The sequence below is a fragment of the Zosterops lateralis genome (assembly GCF_965231275.1).
Source record: "Zosterops lateralis genome assembly, chromosome: 24".
NCBI lineage: Eukaryota > Metazoa > Chordata > Aves > Passeriformes > Zosteropidae > Zosterops > Zosterops lateralis.
The window spans coordinates 1,857,962-1,885,376 of NC_139784.1; the positions used below are offsets into that span (position 1 = coordinate 1,857,962).

At 52.7% G+C, this 27,415-nt stretch overlaps 8 protein-coding genes across 8 annotated transcripts; 4 read left to right on the forward strand and 4 right to left on the reverse strand.

Moving 5' to 3' along the window:
* Nucleotides 1-336: 336 nt before the first annotated feature.
* On the reverse strand, nt 337-633 carry LOC310918524 (feather keratin Cos1-2-like; the record flags this gene model as incomplete). The annotated part of the gene is made up of 1 exon (XM_083877402.1): nt 337-633. One exon carries the CDS (start codon nt 631-633, stop codon nt 337-339), a length of 297 nt encoding a protein of 98 aa, XP_083733528.1.
* A 3,197-nt stretch (nt 634-3,830) lies between these two features.
* LOC310918718 (feather keratin Cos1-2-like) lies at nt 3,831-4,127 on the forward strand (the record flags this gene model as incomplete). Its single annotated transcript, XM_083877668.1, has 1 exon — nt 3,831-4,127. The coding sequence occupies one exon, from the start codon at nt 3,831-3,833 to the stop codon at nt 4,125-4,127; it is 297 nt and encodes a 98-aa protein (XP_083733794.1).
* A 4,648-nt stretch (nt 4,128-8,775) lies between these two features.
* LOC310918577 (feather keratin Cos1-2-like) lies at nt 8,776-9,081 on the reverse strand (the record flags this gene model as incomplete). The annotated part of the gene is made up of 1 exon (XM_083877478.1): nt 8,776-9,081. The coding sequence occupies one exon, from the start codon at nt 9,079-9,081 to the stop codon at nt 8,776-8,778; it is 306 nt and encodes a 101-aa protein (XP_083733604.1).
* Nucleotides 9,082-12,180: 3,099 nt separating this feature from the next.
* LOC310918672 (feather keratin Cos1-2-like) lies at nt 12,181-12,486 on the forward strand (the record flags this gene model as incomplete). Its single annotated transcript, XM_083877608.1, has 1 exon — nt 12,181-12,486. One exon carries the CDS (start codon nt 12,181-12,183, stop codon nt 12,484-12,486), a length of 306 nt encoding a protein of 101 aa, XP_083733734.1.
* A 2,853-nt stretch (nt 12,487-15,339) lies between these two features.
* LOC310918724 (feather keratin Cos1-2-like) lies at nt 15,340-15,636 on the reverse strand (the record flags this gene model as incomplete). Its single annotated transcript, XM_083877675.1, has 1 exon — nt 15,340-15,636. One exon carries the CDS (start codon nt 15,634-15,636, stop codon nt 15,340-15,342), a length of 297 nt encoding a protein of 98 aa, XP_083733801.1.
* Nucleotides 15,637-17,718: 2,082 nt separating this feature from the next.
* Nucleotides 17,719-18,024, forward strand: LOC310918735 (feather keratin Cos1-2-like; the record flags this gene model as incomplete). Its single annotated transcript, XM_083877688.1, has 1 exon — nt 17,719-18,024. One exon carries the CDS (start codon nt 17,719-17,721, stop codon nt 18,022-18,024), a length of 306 nt encoding a protein of 101 aa, XP_083733814.1.
* Nucleotides 18,025-23,123: 5,099 nt separating this feature from the next.
* On the reverse strand, nt 23,124-23,420 carry LOC310918747 (feather keratin Cos1-2-like; the record flags this gene model as incomplete). The annotated part of the gene is made up of 1 exon (XM_083877710.1): nt 23,124-23,420. The coding sequence occupies one exon, from the start codon at nt 23,418-23,420 to the stop codon at nt 23,124-23,126; it is 297 nt and encodes a 98-aa protein (XP_083733836.1).
* A 3,270-nt stretch (nt 23,421-26,690) lies between these two features.
* LOC310918758 (feather keratin Cos1-2-like) lies at nt 26,691-26,996 on the forward strand (the record flags this gene model as incomplete). Its single annotated transcript, XM_083877720.1, has 1 exon — nt 26,691-26,996. One exon carries the CDS (start codon nt 26,691-26,693, stop codon nt 26,994-26,996), a length of 306 nt encoding a protein of 101 aa, XP_083733846.1.
* Between the last annotated feature and the right edge of the window lie 419 nt (nt 26,997-27,415).

Here is a 27,415-nt window from a genome sequence, read left to right on the forward strand (position 1 = left end):
TCTCCATCCCATGACTGTGGCAGAGATCTCAGCAGGTGTCCATGTGCCTGATCCAGAGAGGGAGCAGGGCCAGCAGGTCCTCGCCAGGGTGGCTGTGTGGGGCTCACAGCCCAGGGCAGCACAAGGCAACAAGGACACAGCAGGGAAAGGAGAGAGGGGCAGAGGGCAGAGGCAGGGCTGGGCTGTGCTTGCCAAGAGCCCAGGCTGGCCCCGTCCTTCTGCAAGGGCTGCTGGGGTTGCTCAGCCCCTCAGGAAGCAACAAGGCCGTGCTGCGTCCCCAGGGCGGTTCCATCCTGGCAATGCCTGGGTTCCTTCCCCAGGGCCATGGCAGCAGCTTTAGCAGGGGAGGCCACAGAGGCCACTGCCCAAGCCTGAGAGGCCAAAGCCCCCAGAGCTGATGGGCACTCCCTGAGAGCTGAGGATGCTGCCAACAGCAGCAGAGGTGGAGGATCCCACCACGGTGTTCTGTGGGAAGGAGGTGAGGATGGGGCCGGGCAGGGTCACCACCACGGGCGAGGGCTGGATGGCCACGGTGGAGTCCTGGCACTGCCTGACACAGGGCTCATTGCAGCTGTTGGCCAGCGGGGTGGGGCCACAGGGCTGGCAGGGCCGGCACGGGCTGTAGCAGGACATGGCTTGGGGCTGCAGATGCACCTGAGAGAGAGGGAAGAGGGAAGTAAATCACAAGGAGAGGGTGAGGATCCAACTGTCACCCCACCATGAGGATGGCCATGTTTCTCTCAATGCAAAAGGTTCCACAAATCATGACAGAGTCCATAGAGATCCCCACCTCTCCAACAGCTCAGGAGACACCTCAGCCAAGCCCCAGTGTCTGTCACACCTTCTGCCGCTTTCCCTCACCCATGGCAAGGAGCCCCAGTGCCCGGCTGGAGACAAGTAATGTGCTTAGAAATGCATTTGGAAGAGGACAAGGAGGAGGAGAAATGCTCCAAACTCACCTTATTCCCAAGGAGCTGGAGATGGGAAGAGTGGATGAGAGAGTGAGGAGAAGGAGCGACTTTTATATTGCTCCTGCACCGCCCCAGGCCCACAGTAACTGCACAGGGCAACAATTTTCCTACAGACTCATCCCCAAAGCAAAATATGCTCCCTAATGCCACAGGGTGTGTTTTGGTCTCCATCAAGGCTGTCATTTAATTTCCTCCTTTCTGACATCCCCACTAGGTCATGAAGATCCCTTTCATGGTCAGAGATGAGAAGCCAAATGATTTTTCATGCAGGAACACATGAGTAATGGTTGGACTCCATGGAGGTCTTTGCCAATCCTTGTGATTCTGCCATTCAGTAATTCTATGATCATTGGCAGGAATCAAGTCTCAAAGAGAGCCCTGTGCCATTGGGTTCCTCCTCAATATCTGTAGCTGGTGTTGGGTGTCTGGTCTGTTCCTTGTTCCTCCCTCTCTCCTCACCCACCGTGCCCTTTGGCTGCACAATGTGGAGCCTGACCTGGATGACACACAAGCACAGGCCACTTTTCCAGCACATGCTGTCAGTGCTGAGAACACATGTGTCAGAGAACACATGTGACATGTGAGGGAGCTGCCAAGCATCCCTTTTTCCCATAAGAGCCAGGATGGAGCTGCCCTTCCTGGAGGGGGATTCAGCCCTGCCTTGGACAGGCCTGCAGACAACACACACTCCTGGCTTGGCCTCACACCAAAAGGCTGACACAAGGCCAACCCAAAATTAGAGTGTGACTTGCCACAGGTAGGGAGAGTCTCTCCCTGGAGATTTGCCTACCGAAGGCATTCCCTTGCCCTCCTGGGACACGTCCCAGCTGCCTCCATGTCTGCAGGGCAGGGAAGTGCATCAGCCCTTGGTGTAGTCTCAGACAGGGTTTTGTACCCAGGGCTTTTCTGAGCATATTCCCTCCCTGAGCATCCCCAGGCATGTGGCACTGCACTTTCCCCAAATCTCTCACATGTTGGGGAAATGGAGAACATTTCCCTTCTCTGCATAGGTCCCGGGTTGTTCTGTAGGCTGATGAGGCATTTGCAGCATTGGAAAGGGATGGGCTTCAGTCACAATTTCCTGCAGAAGCCACAGAGTTTTGGACTCCAGGATGTGACCAGGTCTGTGTTTTCTGAAACCCCTTCATTCAGCTCCTGAGGCTTCCGGAGAGCTCCCCTCCACAGCCAGGTGCCTTTGATATATAAGTGGAGTCCTTGTGTCCACTCTGTCCCTCCATCCACATGTCATCCTCTTTTCCTGTGTTTTGCCTTGACTTTTCATGGTTTTTTGAACCACAAGATGCCTCTAAGATGCTGCCAGCTTTTCTGATCTCTTGCTCTTCACAGGTGCCTGTGAAGGCACATCTGATCTCCCAGATGCCTGAGTGGGTGGAAGAGTTGGCGTGTTTCAAGACCTAAGTCTGTACATTGCTATTTGTATCCTCCCTGACCATCTCTGTCTGTCCTCAGCTGCATTCCCTCACTGCCAGCATCTCCGAAAGGGAGTTTGGAGGTGATTTCACTGACACCAAGGCTTGTGTGCCCATCACCCGGTTGCACACACTCATGTCAGTCCAGTCTGTTTAAATCTTCCCACAGCTGATCCTCCTCCTCCTCTGCTGTGGGGAGGTTTTCCCTACCCCTTTTTCTGAGGAATATCAGGAGCCTTATGCTGTGATAGGAAATGTTGCCCATGAAGACCAAGGCCCAGAAGCCTTGGAGAACCTTCCCTGTAACACCTGCCCCCAGTGAAGCTGCCCCAGTCAGCTTTGGCTCAAGCCTCCCTTTTCCTGTTGCCCCGTGGGGAAGATCTTCTTTGCCACCACAAGATCGATTTCCTGATTCAGCTCCAGGTTGGGCTTTGGCTTTCCAAGCCCAGCCCTGGAATACTCAGCCTGGCAAACCTTCTGCATCAGCAAAGGGCATCAAGAGGAAGAGAGAGGGAAGCATTTCCCTGGAGAAGCAGTGTCCAGTGGGCGTTGGAATGAAGGTGAGAGGGAGGAGAGAGCAGCAGGCAGGACGTGCTGTGAGGAGAGGAGCCTTTGGGGGCTCTGCTGCTCTGTGTGGGGCAGGGCAGAGCTGGGGCTGTCCCTGCACAGGCAGCTGCCAACAATGGCAAGGCACTGCCCTGAGCCAACATCCCCGGCCTGCACGGGCCCCTGGGGCATGGGGGGCACATCCTGTGCCTGCAGGGACACGCTCTGACCTCGGCTGTGCTCAGGCCTGGCAGGGCACACGTGAAAGGAGCTGCAGCACTGACCAAGCATGTCAGAAATGAGGAAATGAAATGGCAGCCTTGATGGAGATCCAACCACAATGTGCGGTGTTAGGGAGGATATTTTGCTTTGGAGGTGAATGTGTTGGAAAATTAGTGCCTTGGTGCAGTGCCTGTGTGCCTGGGGCAGTGGAGGAACAGTATAAAAGGGGAACCTTCTCCTCACTCTCTTATTCACTCCTCTCACCTCCATCTCCTTGGCATCAAGGTGAGTCTGAAGTTCTTCCTTTTCTTTCCCCTTTGGGCTTTCTCTGCTTTAATCCCATGTGGATTGTTGAGAACAGCTTGTTATGGGAGAGGGAATGGGCAGAAGCTGTGCATGGAGAGAGGCTGGGTTTTGTCTGAGATGTATACTGGGTCATGTTCTAGGTTTTGAAGTCCCTGGGCTTGGCCAGTCTTCAGGAGATCCTTGGGAGCTTTAACAAACAGTGAGGCTGTTGAGCCTCTCGAAGCAGCCTCCTGCTCTCTTCTCCTTCTCTTTGCTTTTCTTTGTCATGGTGCTCCAACAAATGGCTCTGACATAGCCCTTTCTCACCTCTGCTCCTCAATGTCCTCTGTGCCAGGTGCATCTGCAGCCCCAAGCCATGTCCTGCTACAGCCCGTGCCGGCCCTGCCAGCCCTGCGGCCCCACCCCGCTGGCCAACAGCTGCAATGAGCCCTGTGTCAGGCAGTGCCAGGACTCCACCGTGGCCATCCAGCCCTCGCCCGTGGTGGTGACCCTGCCCGGCCCCATCCTCAGCTCCTTCCCACAGAACACTGTGGTGGGATCCTCCACCTCTGCTGCTGTTGGCAGCATCCTCAGCTCTCAGGGAGTGCCCATCAGCTCTGGGGGCTTTGGCCTCTCAGGCTTGGGCAGTGGCCTCTGTGGCCTCCCCTGCTAAAGCTGCTGCCATGGCCCTGGGGAAGGAACCCAGGCACTGCCAGGATGGAACCGCCCTGGGGACGCAGCATGGCCTTGTTGCTTCCTGAGGGGCTGAGCAACCCCAGCAGCCCTTGCAGAAGGACGGGATCAGTCTGGGCTCTTGGCAAGCACAGCCCAGCCCTGCCTCTGCCCTCTGCCCCTCTCTCCTTTCCCTGCTGTGTCCTTGTTGCCTTATGCTGCCCTGGGCTGTGAGCCCCACACAGCCACCCTGGGGAGCACCTGCTGGCCCTGCTCCCCTCTGTGGGGCCCTGCTTGGAAAACACGCCTTGGAGAAAAACCAACTGTTGTTTGTCCCTGGTGCTCTCTGCATTGGCATCTCTGCTTGGATTGACCTAATTTTCCTGTTTTGACTCAATAAAATTATTTTGCATCAAAGCCCATGTTTTCATCTCATTTATTTCCCTACAGATCCTCTCCCAACATGCCCAGAAAGAGGGATGTTGCTCACGGCTGGTTGTGGGACGGGTTGTGGGGAATGGTTGTTCACAGGGGGTTAACACAGGCTCAGTTTAAATATTCTCAGTAATGCAATAGGTAACTCTGTTTTCTAATTTTCTCTACTGACCTGGGGCTGGACAGCATGGCCCAATGCTCTTCAATGATCATAATGAGATGAGAAAAATGATTTTTGGTCTCCCCTAAAGCATTCTCTTCTCTACACTAAGCAATGGGCCTTCTCTACACTTCCTGGGCCTTCAGCTTCTCTCCAGCCAAGTACTCTGATCTTCTCACCATCCTGGCCATGTTACACCAAAGTGTCTCCACTTAGTCCAGGTGATTCTTGCATTCCAGCCCGTGCCCAACACAGGGATGGCACCAGGCGAGTGCTGAGCAGAGCGGCATCGTTGCTCCCACCCATCTCCTGGTGGCACTCCTGCTGGCACAGCCCAGGATGCTGCTGACACAGCCCTTGGTGCCAGGGCACAGTCGGGGCAGTTGCCCCTGTTTGACAGGGTGATGTGCTGCTTTGAAAGTGGCAGGTGAGTCACTTGCTCTTCTTTTTTTTATGCATCTTGCTGTGGTTATAGTTAATTTTCTTATCTCATTCTGGTAAATTGTAGTTGTCTCAGCCTGTAATTGGTGCTTTTTGTGCCTCCAATTCTTCTCTTCAGCCCTCTACAGTGGAGAATGTGGGGAAGGGGTAAGAGCAGCACATGGTTTTATTTGGAGCATTGAACTGGAGGATACCATTGCCAAACCAGGACAGAGATCTTTCTGTACTTTGCAGCCTAATCAGCAAACAAGGAGACCTCACCAGTGGAACAGGCAGCAGCTGCCTCCCCCAGCCAAGGACATCTGGGAACTAACAAGCTTTAAGTCATAATTGTCATGGTTTAGCCCAGGTGAGCAGGAGGGGGCATGGGCAAGACCTGCATGTTCATTGATACCATCTCATGTCCTTCCCAAGATGGGGGAGAGGATTCTCTCTCTTCCAGGAAGAAGGCTGCTCCTTCCAGTGGGAAAAAGCCTGAGGGGTGAAACCACATAAACCTGGTTTACTTTCCATGTAAATAGTTTCTTTGTCTCATAGCTTTTGTTATTAATATTGTGGCTGTTACTGTTTGTTTTCTTATCTCATTGCTGTTTCCAGTAAATTGTTCTTTTCTCCAACTGTGATCTTTGACTTTTGTGCTTCCAGCTGGAGGGAAAGGGGAAACCAGTGTTGGTGTGGATGTTTGGGTTTTTTTTGAGCAGAAATACTGAATTGGAGAATACTATCCCTCAACCACCACAGTGATAAACCAAGATGTTGTGTGTCAGTGGAGCAGATTGCAGTTAGCATCTCTGGACATCCTGGAAAATTCATTTTTAAGGATGTAGTAAATCAAGATGTTGATGTGTGTCTATGTATATGTTGCTAACCTGGCAAAATATTCAAGGACCATGTATCCTATAGCTGAATTATGTTCATTGCAATACAGAAAGTCACACTTACAGGTCAAAAAGACCCTGTGCCCAGGTGAAGACCCTTTGCCTGAGCATGTGTAGAATTGAGCTGGGGTGCTGTAACTTGTGTACAAGTCAGGAACCAATCCCAATAGAGAGGCTGTACTTGGAAAGCTTCTAACTCTGATTTCTGTGTACAGAAAATGGCATGAAAAGTCTAGTGGGTATGTTTGATTTGGGGAATTCCATCAAGCACCCAGACTTGCGCCACTCTGACATAAACAATCGATGAAAGAAATAAAGTTAAAAAAACAAACAAATAAACAAAAAAAACCCCCAAAACCCCTCCTGGGTATATGTTAAAAGTTTAAAGTGTTAAAATTGTCTTAATTGTTGTATAACAAGTGTATTCATGTTCTAAACAATTTGTAATTGTAAGTCCCTGTGAAGTAGCAGTGGGGGCCACCTCTGTAAGTTCCCTGCAAAGGCGGGGAACAAAATTGCTCTTTAGAAACCGGCAGACCCCAGCCGCCGCCGGGGCCAGAGCAGCCCCCGGGCCGCCGGAGCCGGCCCAGCGCCGCTGCTGACACTGAGCCGCCGGAGGCCAAAGCCGCCCCCCCCACCGCTGCCGCTGCGGAGCCACCGAGGGCGAAAGCAGCAGGCCTCCCCCCCCGCTGCCTCGGAAAAGGCCAGAGCACAGCTGCTTCCTTCTTCGTCCTTCTCAGCGGCGTCGTGAAACTCCGAGCCCCTGCCGGCGACCCCGCTCCCCCACCGCAGCCCCCAGCCCGCCGCCGCCGGGGCCACGCCGTGCACCCCTGCAGAGGCCCCCGCCGCCGGCCTGGCCCTGACACCAGAGAGCGGCCCGTTCCCCCACAGCCGCTGTGAAGCAGCCGCCACCGCCGGCGTGGATCTACCCCCACTGCCGCCAAGCCCTGCCCCGCGCCCCGCCAAGTTCCCAAGCACAGCCACCATGTGCGCCCCACCGGCGCATCCTAACCGCGTGCGTTCCATTGGCATGGAAATGAGTAGAACACCCATAAAGCCCCGCTGTGAACTGGGACATATTCAGCACCAAAAGTTCCCCGCTAAAACAAACCAATGTAAAATCTGGACCCACAAAAGACAGTACTGAACTGGTTATGCCCTAAAGTGTTGATAAACAGTTTTTTTGTATCTCGCTGTAATTAAAAGTGCCTGAGGAGGAGGATACCCTCAGATCGGCCCGGCAAAACTGAGCTGCAGGTACACCTGCGAGGGTGGGGTTCTCGGCTCTGCAGTGACCTAAGGCTGCAAAGCCATAACAGACCCTGGTCCTCAAGGGTGAACCAGGAAGAGCTGACCATCCCTCGAGCTATCCCTTTGAGAGCTGATCAATAAAGGCATTTTAAAGAGAAAAATATAATCTCCCGCACATTTTAACAATCAATGCCTCTTCTGAGTGTGTGATTATTGAGTTGTTGCACAGTGGGTAACAAATCTTGTATTGTGGGCAACACAACCAAACCCATTCTGTGATTCCATGGGAACACGGGTCTGTGAGAAGGCAGCCCACTGTACTGTGTCCCTCCTTTGGGGAATCCAGTGGTTAGGATAGGATCTGCTGGAGTGTGATGGGAAGCCAGTGTGTTTGTCTTGTCAGTAACACATTCACTGCTGTGGTCAAAAGATCAGTTTAAAGAGGAAAGAGAAAAGAGGTTCATGGTTGTCCATGGATTATGTAGGGTAATTCTATTCTATTTGATTCAATTTGATTTGATTCTATTCTATGCAGCCCTGCCAAGAGGGAGGTGCCCGAGGGATGATTGGCCTGCCACAAACCAGAACTGTGCTCTGGCAGCCCAGAAACCAAACTGTGTCCTGGGCTGCATCCAAACCAGCTCAGGCAGCAGGACAAGGGAGGGGATTCTGACACCCTCAGGTGACATCCCACCTGCAGAGCTGCCTCCAGCTCGGGGGTGCCAGCACAGGAAGGACATGGAGCTGTTGGAGTGAGCCCAGAGGAAACCAAAATTATCAGAGGGATGGAGCAGCTGTGCTATGAGGAAAAGCCGGGAGAATTGGGAATGCTCAGCCTGGAGAGGAAAAGCTTTGGGGTGATGTAATTGTGACCTTGCAGTAACCTGAATTTACAGTCAAGATGGGGAGAGACTGTTTACAAGAATATGTAGTGACAGGACAAGGGGGAGTGGCTTCACACTGACAGAGAGTAGATTCAGACTGGATATCAAGAAGTAATCCTTTTTATGCAAGTGTTGTGATGTCTTGCACGGTTTGTCTAGAGATGCTGTGGCTGCCCCTGGATCCCTGGAAGTGTTCAAGGCCAGGCTGAGATGGGGCTTGGAGCAATCTGGGATAGTGGAAGGTGTCCCTGCCCATGGCATGGGGGTTGGGCCTGGGTGATCTTTAAGGTCCTTTCCAAGCCAAGCCATTCTGGGATTTTCTCATTCCTTTCAGATCCATTGGGACAGGGAAACTCAGAACGCAGAGGTTCACTCAGTGCACACAGAGCACACCCAATGCCAGCCTGTGCTGACAGCCAGTGCAAAACCAGCCCCAACAAGCCCTCCCAGAAACAGCCCTGGGCAATCTCTCTGCCCTGGGAGAGTGTCTGCAGGGCAAAGGATGACACAAAGGCACGGGCTGGGTTGCAGCAGAATTTAATGAGTCAAAAGAGGGAGAGGAGGGGGATCCAGGAAGAGGGCACAGTGCAGGGAGCAGCTTTAGCAGGGGAAGCACCTCGTGCCACAGAGGCCACTGCCCAAGCCTGAGAGGCCAAAGCCCCCAGAGCTGATGGGCACTCCCTGAGAGCTGAGGATGCTGCCAACAGCAGCAGAGGTGGAGGATCCCACCACGGTGTTCTGTGGGAAGGAGCTGAGGATGGGGCCAGGCAGGGTCACCACCACGGGCGAGGGCTGGATGGCCACGGTGGAGTCCTGGCACTGCCTGACACAGGGCTCATTGCAGCTGTTGGCCAGCGGGGTGGGGCCACAGGGCTGGCAGGGCCGGCACGGGCTGTAGCAGGACATGGCTTGAGGCTGCAGATGCACCTGGCACAGAGGGAAGGAAGAATCAAGGCATGAGAGGGGTTTGAAGTGTAACCTGTCACCCCAAAATGAGAGAGATCCTTTCTCTCAGCCCCAGTGAGCCCCAACAAGAATAATCAAGTCTATGGACGAACCCAGCCAGCCCACAGGGTAGGAGTTACGTTATTCTATATCCATCCTTTTTCCATGGTAAACCTTTCCTCTCCCATGGTAAACCTTTCCTCTCCCGTGCTAAGCAGCCTCAAGACCCAGTACTGGGTCTTGGGAATGTGAGAAGAAGTCTCAAAAGAGGATTATGTAGAAGGAGTAGAAGAATTAGGAGAGTGAGAAGGAGGACAAGAAACGGCTCCAAACTCACCTTGTTCCCAGTAGGATGGAGAACAGATGAATGGATGGGAGAGTGGTGAGAAGGGCCCATTTTTATACTGTCCCAACACTGCCCTGGGCCCATAGTCACTTCATGGGGACAGTAATTTTCCAACAGACTCATCTTTAAAGCAAAATATTTGACCTAATGCCCCAGGGCGTGTTTTAGTTTCCATCAACGCTGCAATTTCATTTGGTCATTTCTGACTCACCCTTTGGGTCACAGAGGCACCTTTCAAGTACCTGGATGAGGAGCCCAAGGATTTCCTGCTCAGGTACACATCAGCACATGCAGAAGATGTGTTCCACTCCCTGGAGGGGCCTGAGGTCTGTGGAGATCTGGTGGGGGTCTGGGCAGATCTGTTTTCAGCTCCCTGTGCAGGATACCGTGCACATCGTCCCACCAACACATTGGCTCTTGGATACCTAAAGGCCACTGTGTCAGACTATGAAGCCCATCCCTTTCCCTCCCTGCTGCTTCCCTGCTCATGGCAGGAGCCCCTGGGCATTGCCTCTAAGAACAGGTGGGTTGCACTGCTGTTGTCAGATGCCTTCACTCAAGGAAATCTCCTTCTGAGGAAACAATTGCCAGTTGAAAGTCATCCCTCCTCATGGCAGTCTCTGGGGTCCACAAGCTATATTATCATTGGGTTTGCAGAAAAATGTTGCTCTTTCAAATTCCTTGATTCCTCAATAAACCTTGGACCTCTCCTGATACCACTATGAGCTTTAGCAAGGAGCAGAGCAAAGACCTGGACTCTTTTTGCAAACACAATGACACTCCTGCAAGCCCCCTGGGCTGAGGGAATGCTGACAACCAGGTCATGGAGAGGGAAATGGCCGTGGGGCTGCCTGGAGTTGTACTCCAGTGCTCAGAGATGGTTTAACTGGGACATGGTGGGGCTGCCCTGACAGCAGGGGAATTCAGTGTGGGATGTGGGCCAGCACACAGGATGCCAAAAAGGCTGACACACAGACAATCCAAAATTAGAGTGCGACTTGCCACAGAGTCTCTCCCTGGAGATTTGCCTACTGAAGGCATTCTCTTGCCATCTGGGACGCATCCCAGCTGCTTCTGTGTCTGCAGGGCAGGGAAGTGCATCAGTCCTTGGTGTAGTCCCAGAGTAGGTTTTGTACCCAGGGTCCTTTTGAGCACATCTCCTCCCTGAGCATCCCCTGGCATATGGCACTGCAGAGTTTTAAGGCTGTAGGATCACAGCAAACTTCTGTACCCAGTGATTCAAGAGTTTTTCCTTTTGCAGTGCAATACTTACTTTTTGCCACCTTCTTGAAGGCAGAAAAACTTGAGTAGGCCAAGTTGTTTCCAGTGCTCACACGCTTTTTGTGACAGCTGTGATTTCAAAAGGAGTTGAAAGTGACCTTTACCTGACACCAACCATGCCTCCTGTGTTCACAGTATCAAATCAGACACACTTGTGTCAGGTAAAACTGTTTAAATGTTCCCGCACTTATCCTGTTGCACTGTGGGGAAGTCTTCCTATATCCTGACAACCCAAGGAACATCAGATTCCTGAAAGCAATTCCTGCCAGTGAAGAAGTCCAAGAACCCCTGAAGTACCTCTGCCAGGCATGTACCCCCTGCTTTCAGGGGAGCTGATCTGTTGAATACTGGAGCTGCCTTTGGCCAATTCTCCCCTTTCCTTGAAGATCTTCTTGTTGCCCTCCATGTGCTTTGCCTGATTCAGCTCCAGGTGGGCTTTGGCTTTCCTAACCCCAACCTGGATACTCCAACAGCCTGGCAAATATCCCCCCCAGAGCAAAGGGCATCAAGAGGAAGAGAGCTTAAACATTGACACAGCCAGGGTGCCTGAAGATGCTGCAGCTCGTGACCCTTGGAGAGAACGAGAAGAGAGAGAACCAAGTGACACGTCCCTAAGTAGGAGGAACTTTTGGGGACTGTGGTCACACGTGTTGCTGGAAGCAAAGCTGGGACACTTTTTAGACAGGCAAATGAAAACAATTGCACTTCACCACCCCAAGCCAACATCTAGTGCCTGCATGGGACCATTCCAGCACCTCTGGCCCAACTGACATGATTCTGCCTGGGATATTCTTTAGCTTTTTATTGTGGTACATGAAAGGATGCTGGGCAAGAACGTCAAAAATGAGGAAGTGAAATGGCAAGGTAGACGGAAGCATAACCTGAATCTTTGCCATTACATAGGATATTTTCTTTTTGGCGTGAGTCTGTTGTAAAATTAATGCCCTGGCACAGGACTGTGGGCCTGAGGCAATGCAAGAGCTGTATAAAAGCAGGTTCTTCTCCTCACTCTCACATTCACTCTGCTCACCTCCATCTCCTTGGAACAAGGTGAGTTTGAAACCCATTCCCCATTTTCCCCTTCTCCTCTGGGATTTCTATGCACATACCTGTGACTTTGTCCCATGCAGGATTTTGCAGATGCTTTTTGTGAAAGGAGGAAAGGAGTGGGAGGTGGATGACTTCTGGGACTTGGCAGAAGTATTGCCCCAGTTCTGGGATGGTTGGGGATGTCCCCAGGCTTGAGCCCACAGGATTGAGAGTAGGGTTTGGGTGAAGGGAAGAGCCCACGTGCCTCCAGAACCAGCCTCCAGCTCTCATTGCCAGCTCATGCCTTCTCTCCGTCATGGTGGGGTGACAGTTGGATCTTCACCCTCTCCTTGTGATTTACTTCCCTCTTCCCTCTCTCTCAGGTGCATCTGCAGCCCCAAGCCATGTCCTGCTACAGCCCGTGCCGGCCCTGCCAGCCCTGTGGCCCCACCCCGCTGGCCAACAGCTGCAATGAGCCCTGTGTCAGGCAGTGCCAGGACTCCACTGTGGCCATCCAGCCCTCGCCCGTGGTGGTGACCCTGCCCGGCCCCATCCTCAGCTCCTTCCCACAGAACACCGTGGTGGGATCCTCCACCTCTGCTGCTGTTGGCAGCATCCTCAGCTCTCAGGGAGTGCCCATCAGCTCTGGGGGCTTTGGCCTCTCAGGCTTGGGCAGTGGCCTCTGTGGCACGAGGTGCTTCCCCTGCTAAAGCTGCTCCCTGCACTGTGCCCTCTTCCTGGATCCCCCTCCTCTCCCTCTTTTGACTCATTAAATTCTGTTGCAACCCAGCCCGTGCCTTTGTGTCATCCTTTGCCCTGCAGACACTCTCCCAGGGCAGAGGTTGCCCAGGGCTGTTTCTGGGAGGGCTTGTTGGGGCTGGTTTTGCACTGGCTGTCAGCACAGGCTGGCATTGGGTGTGCTCTGTGTGCACTGAGTGAACCTCTGCGTTCTGAGTTTCCCTGTCCCAATGGATCTGAAAGGAATGAGAAAATCCCAGAATGGCTTGGCTTGGAAAGGACCTTAAAGATCACCCAGGCCCAACCCCATGCCATAGGCAGGGACACCTTCCACTATCCCAGATTGCTCCAAACCCCATCTCAGCCTGGCCTTGAACACTTCCAGGGATCCAGGGGCAGCCACAGCATCTCTAGACAAACCGTGCAAGACATCACAACACTTGCATAAAAAGGATTACTTCTTGATATCCAGTCTGAATCTACTCTCTGTCAGTGTGAAGCCACTCCCCCTTGTCCTGTCACTACATATTCTTGTAAACAGTCTCTCCCCATCTTGACTGTAAATTCAGGTTACTGCAAGGTCACAATTACATCACCCCAAAGCTTTTCCTCTCCAGGCTGAGCATTCCCAATTCTCCCGGCTTTTCCTCATAGCACAGCTGCTCCATCCCTCTGATAATTTTGGTTTCCTCTGGGCTCACTCCAACAGCTCCATGTCCTTCCTGTGCTGGCACCCCCGAGCTGGAGGCAGCTCTGCAGGTGGGGTGTCACCTGAGGGTGTCAGAATCCCCTCCCTTGTCCTGCTGCCTGAGCTGGTTTGGATGCAGCCTAGGACACAGTTTGGTTTCTGGGCTGCCAGAGCACAGTTCTGGTTTGTGGCAGGCCAATCATCCCACAGGAAGCCCTAGGTCCTTCTTGGCAGGGCTGAAAATAATGGGACAGGACAGGACAGGACAGGACAGGACAGGACAGGGCAGGACAGGAAAGAATAGAATAGAATAGAATAGAATAGAATAGAATAGAATAGAATAGACCAAGTACAGAATAAAATTACCCAATTTACGGCTTTTTACACTGCCTCTTTTTTGGAGCTGTGAGGCCACATAGATGGCTCTGTGAAAAAGCTGCTGGAGACTTTCAGCAGGTCCAACAGAGCCAATCTCTAATGGTTTTGATGATGGACATGCTACTGGCCAAGACTGGGACAGTTTTAGAGGCTGGTAATACCTCTCTGATGATATATTTAAGAAGAAAATTAAAACAAAGTCACACAGTTTTGCTCCTAGTCAGAGAAGAGGAAGAGGTGGGAAAGTGTGAGGCAAAACAACATGGCAACACCATGATCAGTGGAGAAGGAGGAGCAGGAGGTGCCCAAGGTGCCCGAGCTGAGATTCCTCTGCAGGCTGTGGTGAAGACCATGGTGAAGCAGCTGTACCCCTGCAGCCCATGGGAACCACAGGGAATGCAGAGATCCACCTGCAGCCTGTGAGGGAGGTGCCCACGCCAGAGCAGGTGGATGCCTGGAGGAGGCTGTGATCCAGTGGAAGATCCGGTGGAGAGTGGGGGCGCTGCTTCCAGGCTGGAGCAGCCTGTCTTTGGAGGGCTGCAGCCCATGGAAAGAGAGACCCACACTACAGCAGTTTTGGGAGGACTGTCTGGCATGGGAGAGACTCATGTTGCAGCAGAAGCTGTAGACCTGCTGCTCGTGAGAGTGGACACAGCCTGGAGAAGTTCATGGAGAACAGTGTCCAGTGGGAGGGACCCCACGGCCTCCCAGGGGAAGGACTCTTCTCCAGGAGCAGTGGAAGAAAACCTCAGTGATGAACTGACCCCAAAACCCCCATGCCCTGTCTCCTGGTGCTGTTGTTTGGAAGGATCCTGGGCTGTGCCAGCAGGAGTGGCACCAGGACATGGGTGGGAGCCATGATGCCGCTCTGCTCAGCACTCGCCTGGTGCCATCTCTGTGTTGGGCATGGGCTGGAATGCAAGAACTACCTGGAGATAGTGGAGATACTTTGGTGTAAGGTGGCCAGGATGGTGAGAAGATCAGAGTACTTGGCTGGACAAAAGAAGCTGAAGACCCAGGAAGTGTAGGGAAGGCTCATTGCTGAGTGTAGAGAAGAGAATGCTTTAGGGGAGACCAAAAATCATCTTTCTCATCTCATTATGATCATTGAAGAACATTGGGCCATGCTGTCCAGCCCCAGGTCAGCAGAGAAAATTAGAAAACAGTTACCTATTGCATGAGTAAGAATATTTAAATTGAGCATGTGTTAACCCCCTGTGAACAACCATTCCCCACAACCCGTCCCACAGCCAGCCCTGAGCAACATCCCTCTTTCTGGGCATGTTGGAAGAGGATTTGTAGGGAAACAAATGAGAGGAAAACATAGGCTGTGATGCAAAAGAACTTTATTGAGTCAAAACAGGAAAATTAGGTCAATCTAAGCAGAGATGCCAATGCAGAGAGCACAATGCAGAGAGCACCAGGGGCAAACAACAGTTGGTTGTTCTCCAAGGTGTGTTTTCCAAGCAGGGCCCCACAGAGGGGAGCAGGGCCAGCAGGTGCTCCCCAGGGTGGCTGTGTGGGGCTCACAGCCCAGGGCAGCACAAGGCAACAAGGACACAGCAGGGAAAGGAGAGAGGGGCAGAGGGCAGAGGCAGGGCTGGGCTGTGCTTGCCAAGAGCCCAGGCTGGCCCTGTCCTTCTGCAAGGGCTGCTGGGGTTGCTCAGCCCCTCAGGAAGCAACAAGGCCCTGCTGCGTCCACAGGGCGGTTCCATCCTGGGAGTGCCTGGATTCCTTCCCCAGGGCCATGGCAGCAGCTTTAGCAGGGGAGGCCACAGAGGCCACTGCCCAAGCCTGAGAGGCCAAAGCCCCCAGAGCTGATGGGCACTCCCTGAGAGCTGAGGATGCTGCCAACAGCAGCAGAGGTGGAGGATCCCACCACGGTGTTCTGTGGGAAGGAGCTGAGGATGGGGCCAGGCAGGGTCACCACCACGGGCGAGGGCTGGATGGCCACGGTGGAGTCCTGGCACTGCCTGACACAGGGCTCATTGCAGCTGTTGGCCAGCGGGGTGGGGCCGCAGGGCTGGCAGGGCCGGCACGGGCTGTAGCAGGACATGGCTTGGGGCTGCAGATGCACCTGGCACAGAGGACATTGAGGAGCAGAGGTGAGAAAGGGCTATGTCACAGCCGTTTGTTGGAGCACCATGACAAAGAAAAGCAAAGAGAAGGAGAAGAGAGCAGGAGGCTGCTTCGAGAGGCCCAACAGCCTCACTGTTTGTTAAAGCTCCCAAGGATCTCCTGAAGACTGGCCAAGCCCAGGGACTTCAAAACCTAGAACATGACCCAGTATACATCTCAGACAAAACCCAGCCTCTCTCCATGCACAGCTTCTGCCCCTTCGCTCTCCCATAACAAGCTGTTCTCAACAACCCACATGGGATTAAAGCAGAGAATGTGATTAGAAAGCCCAAAGGGGAAAGAAAAGGAAGAACTTCAGACTCACCTTGATGCCAAGGAGATGGAGGTGAGAGGAGTGAATGAGAGAGTGAGAAGAAGGTTCCCCTTTTATACTGTTCCTCCACTGCCCCAGGCCCACAGGCATGCAACAAGGGCACTAATTTTCCAACACATTCACCTCCAAAGCAAAATATCCTCCCTAACACCACACGTTGTGGATGGATCTCCATCAAGGCTGCCATTTCATTTCCTCATTTCTGACATGCTTGGTCAGTGCTGCAGCTCCTTTCACGTGTGCCCTGCCAGGCCTGAGCACAGCCGGGGTCAGAGCGTGTCCCTGCAGGCACAGGATGTGCCCCCCATGCCTCATCAGCCTACAGAACAACCCGGGACCTATGCAGAGAAGGGAAATGTTCTCCATTTCCCCAACATGTGAGAGATTTGGGGAAAGTGCAGTGCCACATGCCTGGGGATGCTCAGGGAGGGAATATGCTCAGAAAAGCCCTGGGTACAAAACCCTGTCTGAGACTACACCAAGGGCTGATGCACTTCCCTGCCCTGCAGACATGGAGGCAGCTGGGACGTGTCCCAGGAGGGCAAGGGAATGCCTTCAGTAGGCAAATCTCCAGGGAGAGACTCTCCCTACCAGTGGCAAGTCACACTCTAATTTTGGGTTGGCCGTGTGTCAGCCTTTTGGTGTGAGGCCAAGCCAGGAGTGTGTGATGTCTGCAGGCCTGTCTTAGGCAGGGCTGAATCCCCCTCCAGGAAGGGCAGCTCCATCCTGGCTCTTCTAGGAAAAAGGGATGCTTGGCAGCTCCCTCACATGTCACATGTGTTCTCTGACACATGTGTTCTCAGCACTGACAGTATGTGTTGGAAAAGTGGCCTGTGCTTGTGTGTCATCCAGGTCAGGCTCCACATTGTGCAGCCAAAGGGCACGGTGGGTGAGGAGAGAGGGAGGAACAAGGAACAGACCAGACACCCAACACCAGCTACAGGTATTGAGGAGGAACCCAATGGCACAGGGCTCTCTTTGAGACTTGATTCCTGCCAATGACTAGAGAATTATTGAATGGCAGAATCACAAGGATTGGCAAAGACCTCCATGGAGTCCAACCATTACTCATGTGTTCCTGCATGAAAAATCATTTGGCTTCTCATCTCTGACCATGAAAGGGATCTTCATGACCTAGTGGGGATGTCAGAAAGGAGGAAATTAAATTACAGCCTTGATGGAAACCAAAACACACCCTGTGGCATTAGGGAGCATACTTTGCTTTGGGGATGAGTCTGTAGGAAAATTGTTGCCCTGTGCAGTTACTGTGGGCCTGGGGCGGTGCAGGAGCAATATAAAAGTGGCTCCTTCTCCTCACTCTCTCATCCACTCTTCCCATCTCCAGCTCCTTGGGAATAAGGTGAGTTTGGAGCATTTCTTCTCCTCCTTGTCCTCTTCCAAATGCATTTCTAAGCACATTACTTGTCTCCAGCCGGGCACTGGGGCTCCTTGCCATGGGTGAGGGAAAGCGGCAGAAGGTGTGACAGACACTGGGGCTTGGCTGAGGGGTCTCCTGAGCTGTTGGAGAGGTGGGGATCTCTATGGACTCTGTCATGATTTGGGGAGCCTTTTGCATTGAGAGAAACATGGCCATCTTCATGGTGGGGTGACAGTTGGATCCTCACCAACTCCTTGTGATTTACTTCCCTCTTCCCTCTATGCCAGGTGCATCTGCAGCCCCAAGCCATGTCCTGCTACAGCCCGTGCCGGCCCTGCCAGCCCTGTGGCCCCACCCCGCTGGCCAACAGCTGCAATGAGCCCTGTGTCAGGCAGTGCCAGGACTCCACCGTGGCCATCCAGCCCTCGCCCGTGGTGGTGACCCTGCCTGGCCCCATCCTCAGCTCCTTCCCACAGAACACCGTGGTGGGATCCTCCACCTCTGCTGCTGTTGGCAGCATCCTCAGCTCTCAGGGAGTGCCCATCAGCTCTGGGGGCTTTGGCCTCTCAGGCTTGGGCAGTGGCCTCTGTGGCACGAGGTGCTTCCCCTGCTAAAGCTGCTCCCTGCACTGTGCCCTCTTCCTGGATCCCCCTCCTCTCCCTCTTTTGACTCATTAAATTCTGCTGCAACCCAGCCCGTGCCTTTGTGTCATCCTTTGCCCTGCAGACACTCTCCCAGGGCAGAGAGATTGCCCAGGGCTGTTTCTGGGAGGGCTTGTTGGGGCTGGTTTTGCACTGGCTGTCAGCACAGGCTGGCATTGGGTGTGCTCTGTGTGCACTGAGTGAACCTCTGCGTTCTGAGTTTCCCTGTCCCAATGGATCTGAAAGGAATGAGAAAATCCCAGAATGGCTTGGCTTGGAAAGGACCTTAAAGATCACCCAGGCCCAACCCCCATGCCATGGGCAGGGACACCTTCCACTATCCCAGATTGCTCCAAGCCCCATCTCAGCCTGGCCTTGAACACTTCCAGGGATCCAGGGGCAGCCACAGCATCTCTAGACAAACCGTGCAAGACATCACAACACTTGCATAAAAAGGATTACTTCTTGATATCCAGTCTGAATCTACTCTCTGTCAGTGTGAAGCCACTCCCCCTTGTCCTGTCACTACATATTCTTGTAAACAGTCTCTCCCCATCTTGACTGTAAATTCAGGTTACTGCAAGGTCACAATTACATCACCCCAAAGCTTTTCCTCTCCAGGCTGAGCATTCCCAATTCTCCCAGCTTTTCCTCATAGCACAGCTGCTCCATCCCTCTGATAATTTTGGTTTCCTCTGGGCTCACTCCAACAGCTCCATGTCCTTCCTGTGCTGGCACCCCCGAGCTGGAGGCAGCTCTGCAGGTGGGGTGTCACCTGAGGGTGTCAGAATCCCCTCCCTTGTCCTGCTGCCTGAGCTGGTTTGGATGCAGCCCAGGACACAGTTTGGTTTCTGGGCTGCCAGAGCACAGTTCTGGTTTGTGGCAGGCCAATCATCCCTCGGGCACCTCCCTCTTGGCAGGGCTGCATAGAATAGAATCAAATCAAATTGAATCAAATAGAATAGAATTACCCTACATAATCCATGGACAACCATGAACCTCTTTTCTCTTTCCTCTTTAAACTGATCTTTTGACCACAGCAGTGAATGTGTTACTGACAAGACAAACACACTGGCTTCCCATCACACTCCAGCAGATCCTATCCTAACCACTGGATTCCCCAAAGGAGGGACACAGTACAGTGGGCTGCCTTCTCACAGACCCGTGTTCCCATGGAATCACAGAATGGGTTTGGTAGTCATATGGGGAATATCTGTATAAAATAATTAATTCTAGAAATAAAGTAGTATAAAAACAAGAAAGCAGAAGCCAGTTTTGGGAAAGCTGATTTACATCTGTGAGGGGACAGGTGGCTCCAGGGAAGAGAAATAAAATCAGCAACAGAAAAGGACTCGCAGCCACGGTGATGGGTCATTAACGGTGATTAATCAAGGACACACCTGGATGATTAAAATCAGATATGCCTCAATGACCAGGCGCACTCCTTGTCAAGATCTGTGGGACAAATATCGCTTTCTTGGAAATCTCATCAACTTCTCTGCTCTGCCCAAAAGCTTATTCAGGAGAACTGGAGTCTCCAAAGAGGACACATGAATATACAATCTGAGCAAATGTGGACAAAGGAACCCTGCCTTGGGGAGAATAAACTGTATAAAATCTGGACCTTTGGTGGCGAGATTTGTGAATGGGAGTGATAGAGGCCTGTCCAAATGTTCACCCAGTGTCAATCCCAGGATCAGGGCTGTCCTTTTATCGTGGCTTTCTGTGTTCACTGTTACACGAAAATAAATTTTATATTGTCTCATTTATAACAGTTGCATCACCCACAATACCAGATTTGTTACCCACTCTGCAACAACTCAATAATCACACACTCATAAGAGACATTGATTGTTTATGTCAGAGTTGCACAAGCCTAGGTGCTTGGTGGAATTCCCCAAATCAAGCATGTTAAAAATGGGCAGGAGACAGTGTTTTCTTCTTAAAATGCCTTTATTAATCAGCTCTCAAAGGGGTAGCTCAAGGGATGGTCTGAGCCCTCGCTGCTCTTCCTGGTTCACCGTTGAGGAGGAGAGGCAATCGGCTTTGCAGCTTCGGTCACTGCAGAGCCGGGAGCCCGCCCTCGCAGGTGTTCGCAGAGCTCACTCAGGCCAGCCTACTCCAGGGGTACCCCCCCTTCTCGGGCACCCTTTAAGTTACAGCGAGATACAAAAAATGGTTTACTAACACTTTAGGGCATAGCTAGTTCAGTACTGTCTTTTGTGGGTCCGGATTTTGGATTGGTTTGTCTCGGCTGGGGACTTTTGGTGCCGATTATGTTCTGGCTCACAGTGGGGCTTCATGGGTATTCTACTAATTTCCATGCCAGCAGGAAATGCTGATGGAGCGCATGCGGGCAGGAATGCAGACAGGGCACACGTGGCACTGGCAGTGCTGGAGAACTCGTGCGGCGACAGGGCGCGGCACGCGGTGGAGGCCGATTTGCGGCTGCGGCCGCTGTGACAGACCTGCGCTGTCGGGGGCGTGGGGCCGCACTGGCGGCGATGATATTCATGCTGCGAGGGCGGCGCCGGTTCGGTGGCGCTGGCGGCAGTGGTGGTGCTGCCCTGGCCCCCTCTGGTGAGCGTGGGCTCTGAGAACAAGACCCCTCGCCCCCCACCGGAGGGGCGGCAGGGCAGTGATTCGGGTGGCAGCTGCAGCATGGGAGCAGCGGCAGCCATGCGGGGAGCGGGGTTGTCGGAGCTCAAAGAACAAACGTGCTCCCTGCCTCTGTAGGGAGACCATAAAGGTGGCCCCTACTGCCACAGTACAGGGGTTTACAAATACAAATTATTTGGAACTTTAATACACTTACTACACAACAATTAAGAGGATTTTAACACTTTAAACTTTCAACATATAACTAGGAATCTTTTAAAATTTATTTCTTTCAAATTATACTCACCAGACTTTTCATGCCATTTTCTGTACACAGAAATCACAGTTAGAAGCTTTCCAAGTACAGCCTCTCTATTGGGATTGGTTCCTGACTTGCACACAAGTTACACCACCCCAGTTCAATTCTACACATGCTCAGGCAAAGGGTCTTCACCTGGGCACAGGGTCTTTTTGACCTGTAAGTGTGACTTTCTGTATTGCAATGAACATAATTCAGCTATAGGATACATGGTCCTTGAATATTTTGCCAGGTTAGCAACATATACATAGACACACATCAACATCTTGATTTACTACATCCTTAAAAATGAATTTTCCAGGATGTCCCAGAGTAAGAGATGCTAACTGCAATCTGCTCCACTGACACACAACATCTTGGTTTATCACTGTGGTGGTTGAGGGATGGTATTTTTGAATTTAGCATTCCTGCTCAAAAAAAACCCTCCAAAAATAAACCACACCAACACTGGTTTCCCCTTTCCCTCCAGCTGGAAGCACAAAAGTCAAAGATCACAGTTGGAGAAAAGAACAATTTATTGGAAACAGCAATGAGATAAGAAAACAAACAGTAACAGCCACAATATTAATGACAAAAGCTATGAGACATAGAAACTATTTACATGGAAAGTAAACCAGGTTTATGTGGTTTCACCCCTCAGGCTTTTTCCCACTGGAAGGAGCAGCCTTCTTCCTGGAAGAGAGAGAGTCCTCTCCCCCATCTTGGGAAGGACATGAGATGGTATCAATGAACATGAAGATCTTGCCCATGCCCCCTCCTGCTCACCTGGGCCAAACCATGACAATTATGACTTAAAGCTTGTTAGCTCCCAGATGTCCTTGGCTGGGGGAGGCAGCTGCTGCCTGTTCCACTGGTGAGGTCTCCTTGCTTGCTGATTAGGCTGCAAAGTACAGAAAGATCCCTGTCTTGGTTTGGCAATGGTATCCTCCAGTTCAATGCTCCAAATAAAACCATGTGCTGCTCTTACCCCTTCCCCACCTTCTCCAATATAGAGGGCTGAAGAGAAGAATTGGAGGCACAAAAAGCACCAATTACAGGCTGAAACAACTACAATTTACTGGAATGAGATAAGAAAATTAACTATAACCACAGCAAGATGCATAACAAAAGTGTACAGAAGAGCAAGTGACTCACCTGCCACTTTCAAAGCAGCACATCACCCTGTCAAACAGGGGCAACTGCCCCGACTGTGCCCTGGCACCAAGGGCTGTGTCAGCAGCATCCTGGGCTGTGCCAGCAGGAGTGGCACCAGGAGATGGGTGGGAGCCATGATGCCGCTCTGCTCAGCACTCGCCTGGTGCCATCCCCGTGTTGGGCACGGGCTGGAATGCAAGAATCACCTGGACTAAGTGGAGACACTTTGGTGTAACATGGCTAGGATGGTGAGAAGATCAGAGTACTTGGCTGGAGAGAAGCTGAAGGCCCAGGAAGTGTAGGGAAGGCCCATTGCTGAGTGTAGAGAAGAGAATGCTTTAGGGGAGACCAAAAATCCTCTTTCTCATCTCATTATGATCATTGAAGAGCATTGGGCCATGCTGTCCAGCCCCAGGTCAGTAGAGAAAATTAGAAAACAGAGTTACCTATTGCATTACTGAGAATATTTAAACTGAGCCTGTGTTAACCCCCTGTGAACAACCATTCCCCACAACCTGTCCCACAACCAGCCGTGAGCAACATCCCTCTTTCTGGGCATGTTGGGAGAGGATTTGTAGGGAAATAAATGAGAGGAAAACATGGGCTTTGATGCAAAAGAATTTTATTGAGTCAAACCAGGAAAATTAGGTCAATCTAAGCAGAGATGCCAATGCAGAGAGCACCAGGGGCAAACAACAGTTGGTTTTTCTCCAAGGTGTGTTTTCCAAGCAGGGCCCCACAGAGGGGAGCAGGGCCAGCAGGTGCTCCCCAGGGTGGCTGTGTGGGGCTCACAGCCCAGGGCAGCACAAGGCAACAAGGACACAGCAGGGAAAGGAGAGAGGGGCAGAGGGCAGAGGCAGGGCTGGGCTGTGCTTGCCAAGAGCCCAGGCTGGCCCTGTCCTTCTGCAAGGGCTGCTGGGGTTGCTCAGCCCCTCAGGAAGCAACAAGGCCCTGCTGCATCCACAGGGCGGTTCCATCCTGGGAGTGCCTGGGTTCCTTCCCCAGGGCCATGGCAGCAGCTTTAGCAGGGGAGGCCACAGAGGCCACTGCCCAAGCCCGAGAGGCCAAAGCCCCCAGAGCTGATGGGCACTCCCTGAGAGCTGAGGATGCTGCCAACAGCAGCAGAGGTGGAGGATCCCACCACGGTGTTCTGTGGGAAGGAGGTGAGGATGGGGCCGGGCAGGGTCACCACCACGGGCGAGGGCTGGATGGCCACGGTGGAGTCCTGGCACTGCCTGACACAGGGCTCATTGCAGCTGTTGGCCAGCGGGGTGGGGCCGCAGGGCTGGCAGGGCCGGCACGGGCTGTAGCAGGACATGGCTTGGGGCTGCAGATGCACCTGGCACAGAGGACATTGAGGAGTAGAGGTGAGAAAGGGCTATGTTAGAGCCATCTGTTGTTGCACCATGATGGAGAAAAGCAAAGAGAAGCCCAGTTTCTTTGCTTAGAGAGGCCCAGTATTCTCTCTGTTTGCTAAAGCTCCCAAGGATCTCCTGAAGGGTGGCCAAGCCCAGGAACTTCCCCATCCACGCCAGGACTCAGGAAACATCTCAGACAAAACCCAGCCTCTCTCCATGCACAGCTTCTGCCCCTTCGCTCTCCCATAACAAGCTTTTCTCAACAACCCACAGGGAACCACAGGGGTGGATAGGCTCAGAAAACTCAAAGGAATAAAAGAAAGGGCTTCAGACTCACCTTGATGCCAAGGAGATGGAGGTGAGAGGAGTGAATGAGAGAGTGAGGAGAAGGTTCCCCTTTTATACTGTTTCTCACTGCCCCAGGCACACAGGCACGGCACAAAGGCACTAATTTTCCAACACATTCACCTCCAAAGCAAAATATCCTCCCTAACACCACACGTTGTGGTTGGATCTCCATCAAGGCTGCCATTTCATTTCCTCATTTCTGACATGCTTGGTCTGTGCTGCAGCTCCTTTCACGTGTGCCCTGCCAGGCCTGAGCACAGCCGGGGTCAGAGCGTGTCCCTGCAGGCACAGGATGTGTCCCCCATGCCCCAGGGGCACGTGCAGGCCGGGGATGTTGGCTCAGGGCAGTGCCTTGCCATTGTTGGCAGCTGCCTGTGCAGGGACAGCCCCAGCTCTGCCCTGCCCCACACAGAGCAGCAGAGCCCCCAAAGGCTCCTCTCCTCGCAGCACGTCCTGCCTGCTGCTCTCTCCTCCCTCTCACCTTCATTCCAACGCCCACTGGACACTGCTTCTCCAGGGAAATGCTTCCCTCTCTCTTCCTCTTGATGCCCTTTGCTGATGCAGAAGGTTTGCCAGGCTGAGTGTTCCAGGGCTGGGCTTGGAAAGCCAAAGCCCACCTGGAGCTGAATCAGGAGATCGATCTTGTGATGGCAAAGAAGATCTTCCCCACAGGGCAACAGGAAAAGGGAGGCTTGAGCCAAGGCTGACTTGGGCAGCTTCACTGGGGGCAGGGGTTACAGGGAAGGGGAAGGTTCTCCAAGGCTTCTGGGCCTTGGTCTTTACGGGCAACATTTCCTGTCACAGGATAAGGCCCCTGATATTCCTCAGAAAAAGGGGTAGGGAAAACCTCCCCACAGCAGAGGAGGAGGAGGATCAGCTGTGGGAAGATTTAAACAGACTGGACCAATGTAAGTGTGTCACCTGGTGATGGGCACATGAGCCTTGATGTTAGTGAAAACACCTGTAAATTCCCTTTGGGAGATGCTGGCAGTGAGGGAATGCAGCTGAGGACAGACAGAGATAGTCAGGGAGGATACAAATAGCAATCTAGAGACCCTGGACATCAAACACACCAACTCTTCCACCCCTCAGTCTGGGAGATCAGATGTGCCTTCACAGGCACCTGTGAAAAGGAAGAGATCAGAAAAGCTGGCAGCATCTTAGAGGCACCTCGTGGTTCAAAAAACCCACAAAAAGTAAAGGCAAAACACAGGGAAAGAGGGTGAGCTGTGGATAGAGGGACAGAACCACTGGAGTGGGAGGGAAATATCCATTCCCCCAGCATGTGAGAGATTAGGGAAAAGTGCAGTGCCACATGCCTGGGGATGCTCAGGGAGGAAATGCATTCAGAAAAGCCCTGGGTACAAAACTTGCTCTGATACTACACCAAGGGCTGATGCACTTCCCTGCCCTGCAGACACAGAGGCAGCTGGGAGGTGTCCCAGATGGCAAGAGAATGCCTTCAGTAGGCAAATCTCCAGGGAGAGACTCTGTGGCAAGTCGCACTCTAATTTTGGATTGTCTGTGTGTCAGCCTTTTTGGCATCCTGTGTGCTGGCCCACATCCCACACTGAATTCCCCTGCTGTCAGGGCAGCCCCACCATGTCCCAGTTAAACCATCTCTGAGCACTGGAGTACAACTCCAGGCAGCCCCACGGCCATTTCCCTCTCCATGACCTGGTTGTCAGCATTCCCTCAGCCCAGGGGGCTTGCAGGAGTGTCATTGTGTTTGCAAAAAGAGTCCAGGTCTTTGCTCTGCTCCTTGCTAAAGCTCATAGTGGTATCAGGAGAGGTCCAAGGTTTATTGAGGAATCAAGGAATTTGAAAGAGCAACATTTTTCTGCAAACCCAATGATAATATAGCTTGTGGACCCCAGAGACTGCCATGAGGAGGGATGACTTTCAACTGGCAATTGTTTCCTCAGAAGGAGATTTCCTTGAGTGAAGGCATCTGACAACAGCAGTGCAACCCACCTGTTCTTAGAGGCAATGCCCAGGGGCTCCTGCCATGAGCAGGGAAGCAGCAGGGAGGGAAAGGGATGGGCTTCATAGTCTGACACAGTGGCCTTTAGGTATCCAAGAGCCAATGTGTTGGTGGGACGATGTGCACGGTATCCTGCACAGGGAGCTGAAAACAGATCTGCCCAGACCCCCACCAGATCTCCACAGACCTCAGGCCCCTCCAGGGAGTGGAACACATCTTCTGCATGTGCTGATGTGTACCTGAGCAGGAAATCCTTGGGCTCCTCATCCAGGTACTTGAAAGGTGCCTCTGTGACCCAAAGGGTGAGTCAGAAATGACCAAATGAAATTGCAGCGTTGATGGAAACTAAAACACGCCCTGGGGCATTAGGTCAAATATTTTGCTTTAAAGATGAGTCTGTTGGAAAATTACTGTCCCCATGAAGTGACTATGGGCCCAGGGCAGTGTTGGGACAGTATAAAAATGGGCCCTTCTCACCACTCTCCCATCCATTCATCTGTTCTCCATCCTACTGGGAACAAGGTGAGTTTGGAGCCGTTTCTTGTCCTCCTTCTCACTCTCCTAATTCTTCTACTCCTTCTACATAATCCTCTTTTGAGACTTCTTCTCACATTCCCAAGACCCAGTACTGGGTCTTGAGGCTGCTTAGCACGGGAGAGGAAAGGTTTACCATGGGAGAGGAAAGGTTTACCATGGAAAAAGGATGGATATAGAATAACGTAACTCCTACCCTGTGGGCTGGCTGGGTTCGTCCATAGACTTGATTATTCTTGTTGGGGCTCACTGGGGCTGAGAGAAAGGATCTCTCTCATTTTGGGGTGACAGGTTACACTTCAAACCCCTCTCATGCCTTGATTCTTCCTTCCCTCTGTGCCAGGTGCATCTGCAGCCTCAAGCCATGTCCTGCTACAGCCCGTGCCGGCCCTGCCAGCCCTGTGGCCCCACCCCGCTGGCCAACAGCTGCAATGAGCCCTGTGTCAGGCAGTGCCAGGACTCCACCGTGGCCATCCAGCCCTCGCCCGTGGTGGTGACCCTGCCCGGCCCCATCCTCAGCTCCTTCCCACAGAACACCGTGGTGGGATCCTCCACCTCTGCTGCTGTTGGCAGCATCCTCAGCTCTCAGGGAGTGCCCATCAGCTCTGGGGGCTTTGGCCTCTCAGGCTTGGGCAGTGGCCTCTGTGGCACGAGGTGCTTCCCCTGCTGAAGCTGCTCCCTGCATTGTGGCCTCCTCCTGGATCCCCCTCCTCTCCCTCTTTTGACTCAATAAATTCTGTTGCAACCCAGCCCGTGCCTTTGTGTCATCCTTTGCCCTGCAGACACTCTCCCAGGGCAGAGAGATTGCCCAGGGCTGTTTCTGGGAGGGCTTGTTGGGGCTGGTTTTGCACTGGCTGTCAGCACAGGCTGGCATTGGGTGTGCTCTGTGTGCACTGAGTGAACCTCTGCGTTCTGAGTTTCCCTGTTCCAATGGATCTGAAAGGAATGAGAAAATCCCAGAATGGCTTGGCTTGGAAAGGACCTTAAAGATCACCCAGGCCCACCCCCCATGCCATGGGCAGGGACACCTTCCACTATCCCAGATTGCTCCAAGCCCCATCTCAGCCTGGCCTTGAACACTTCCAGGGA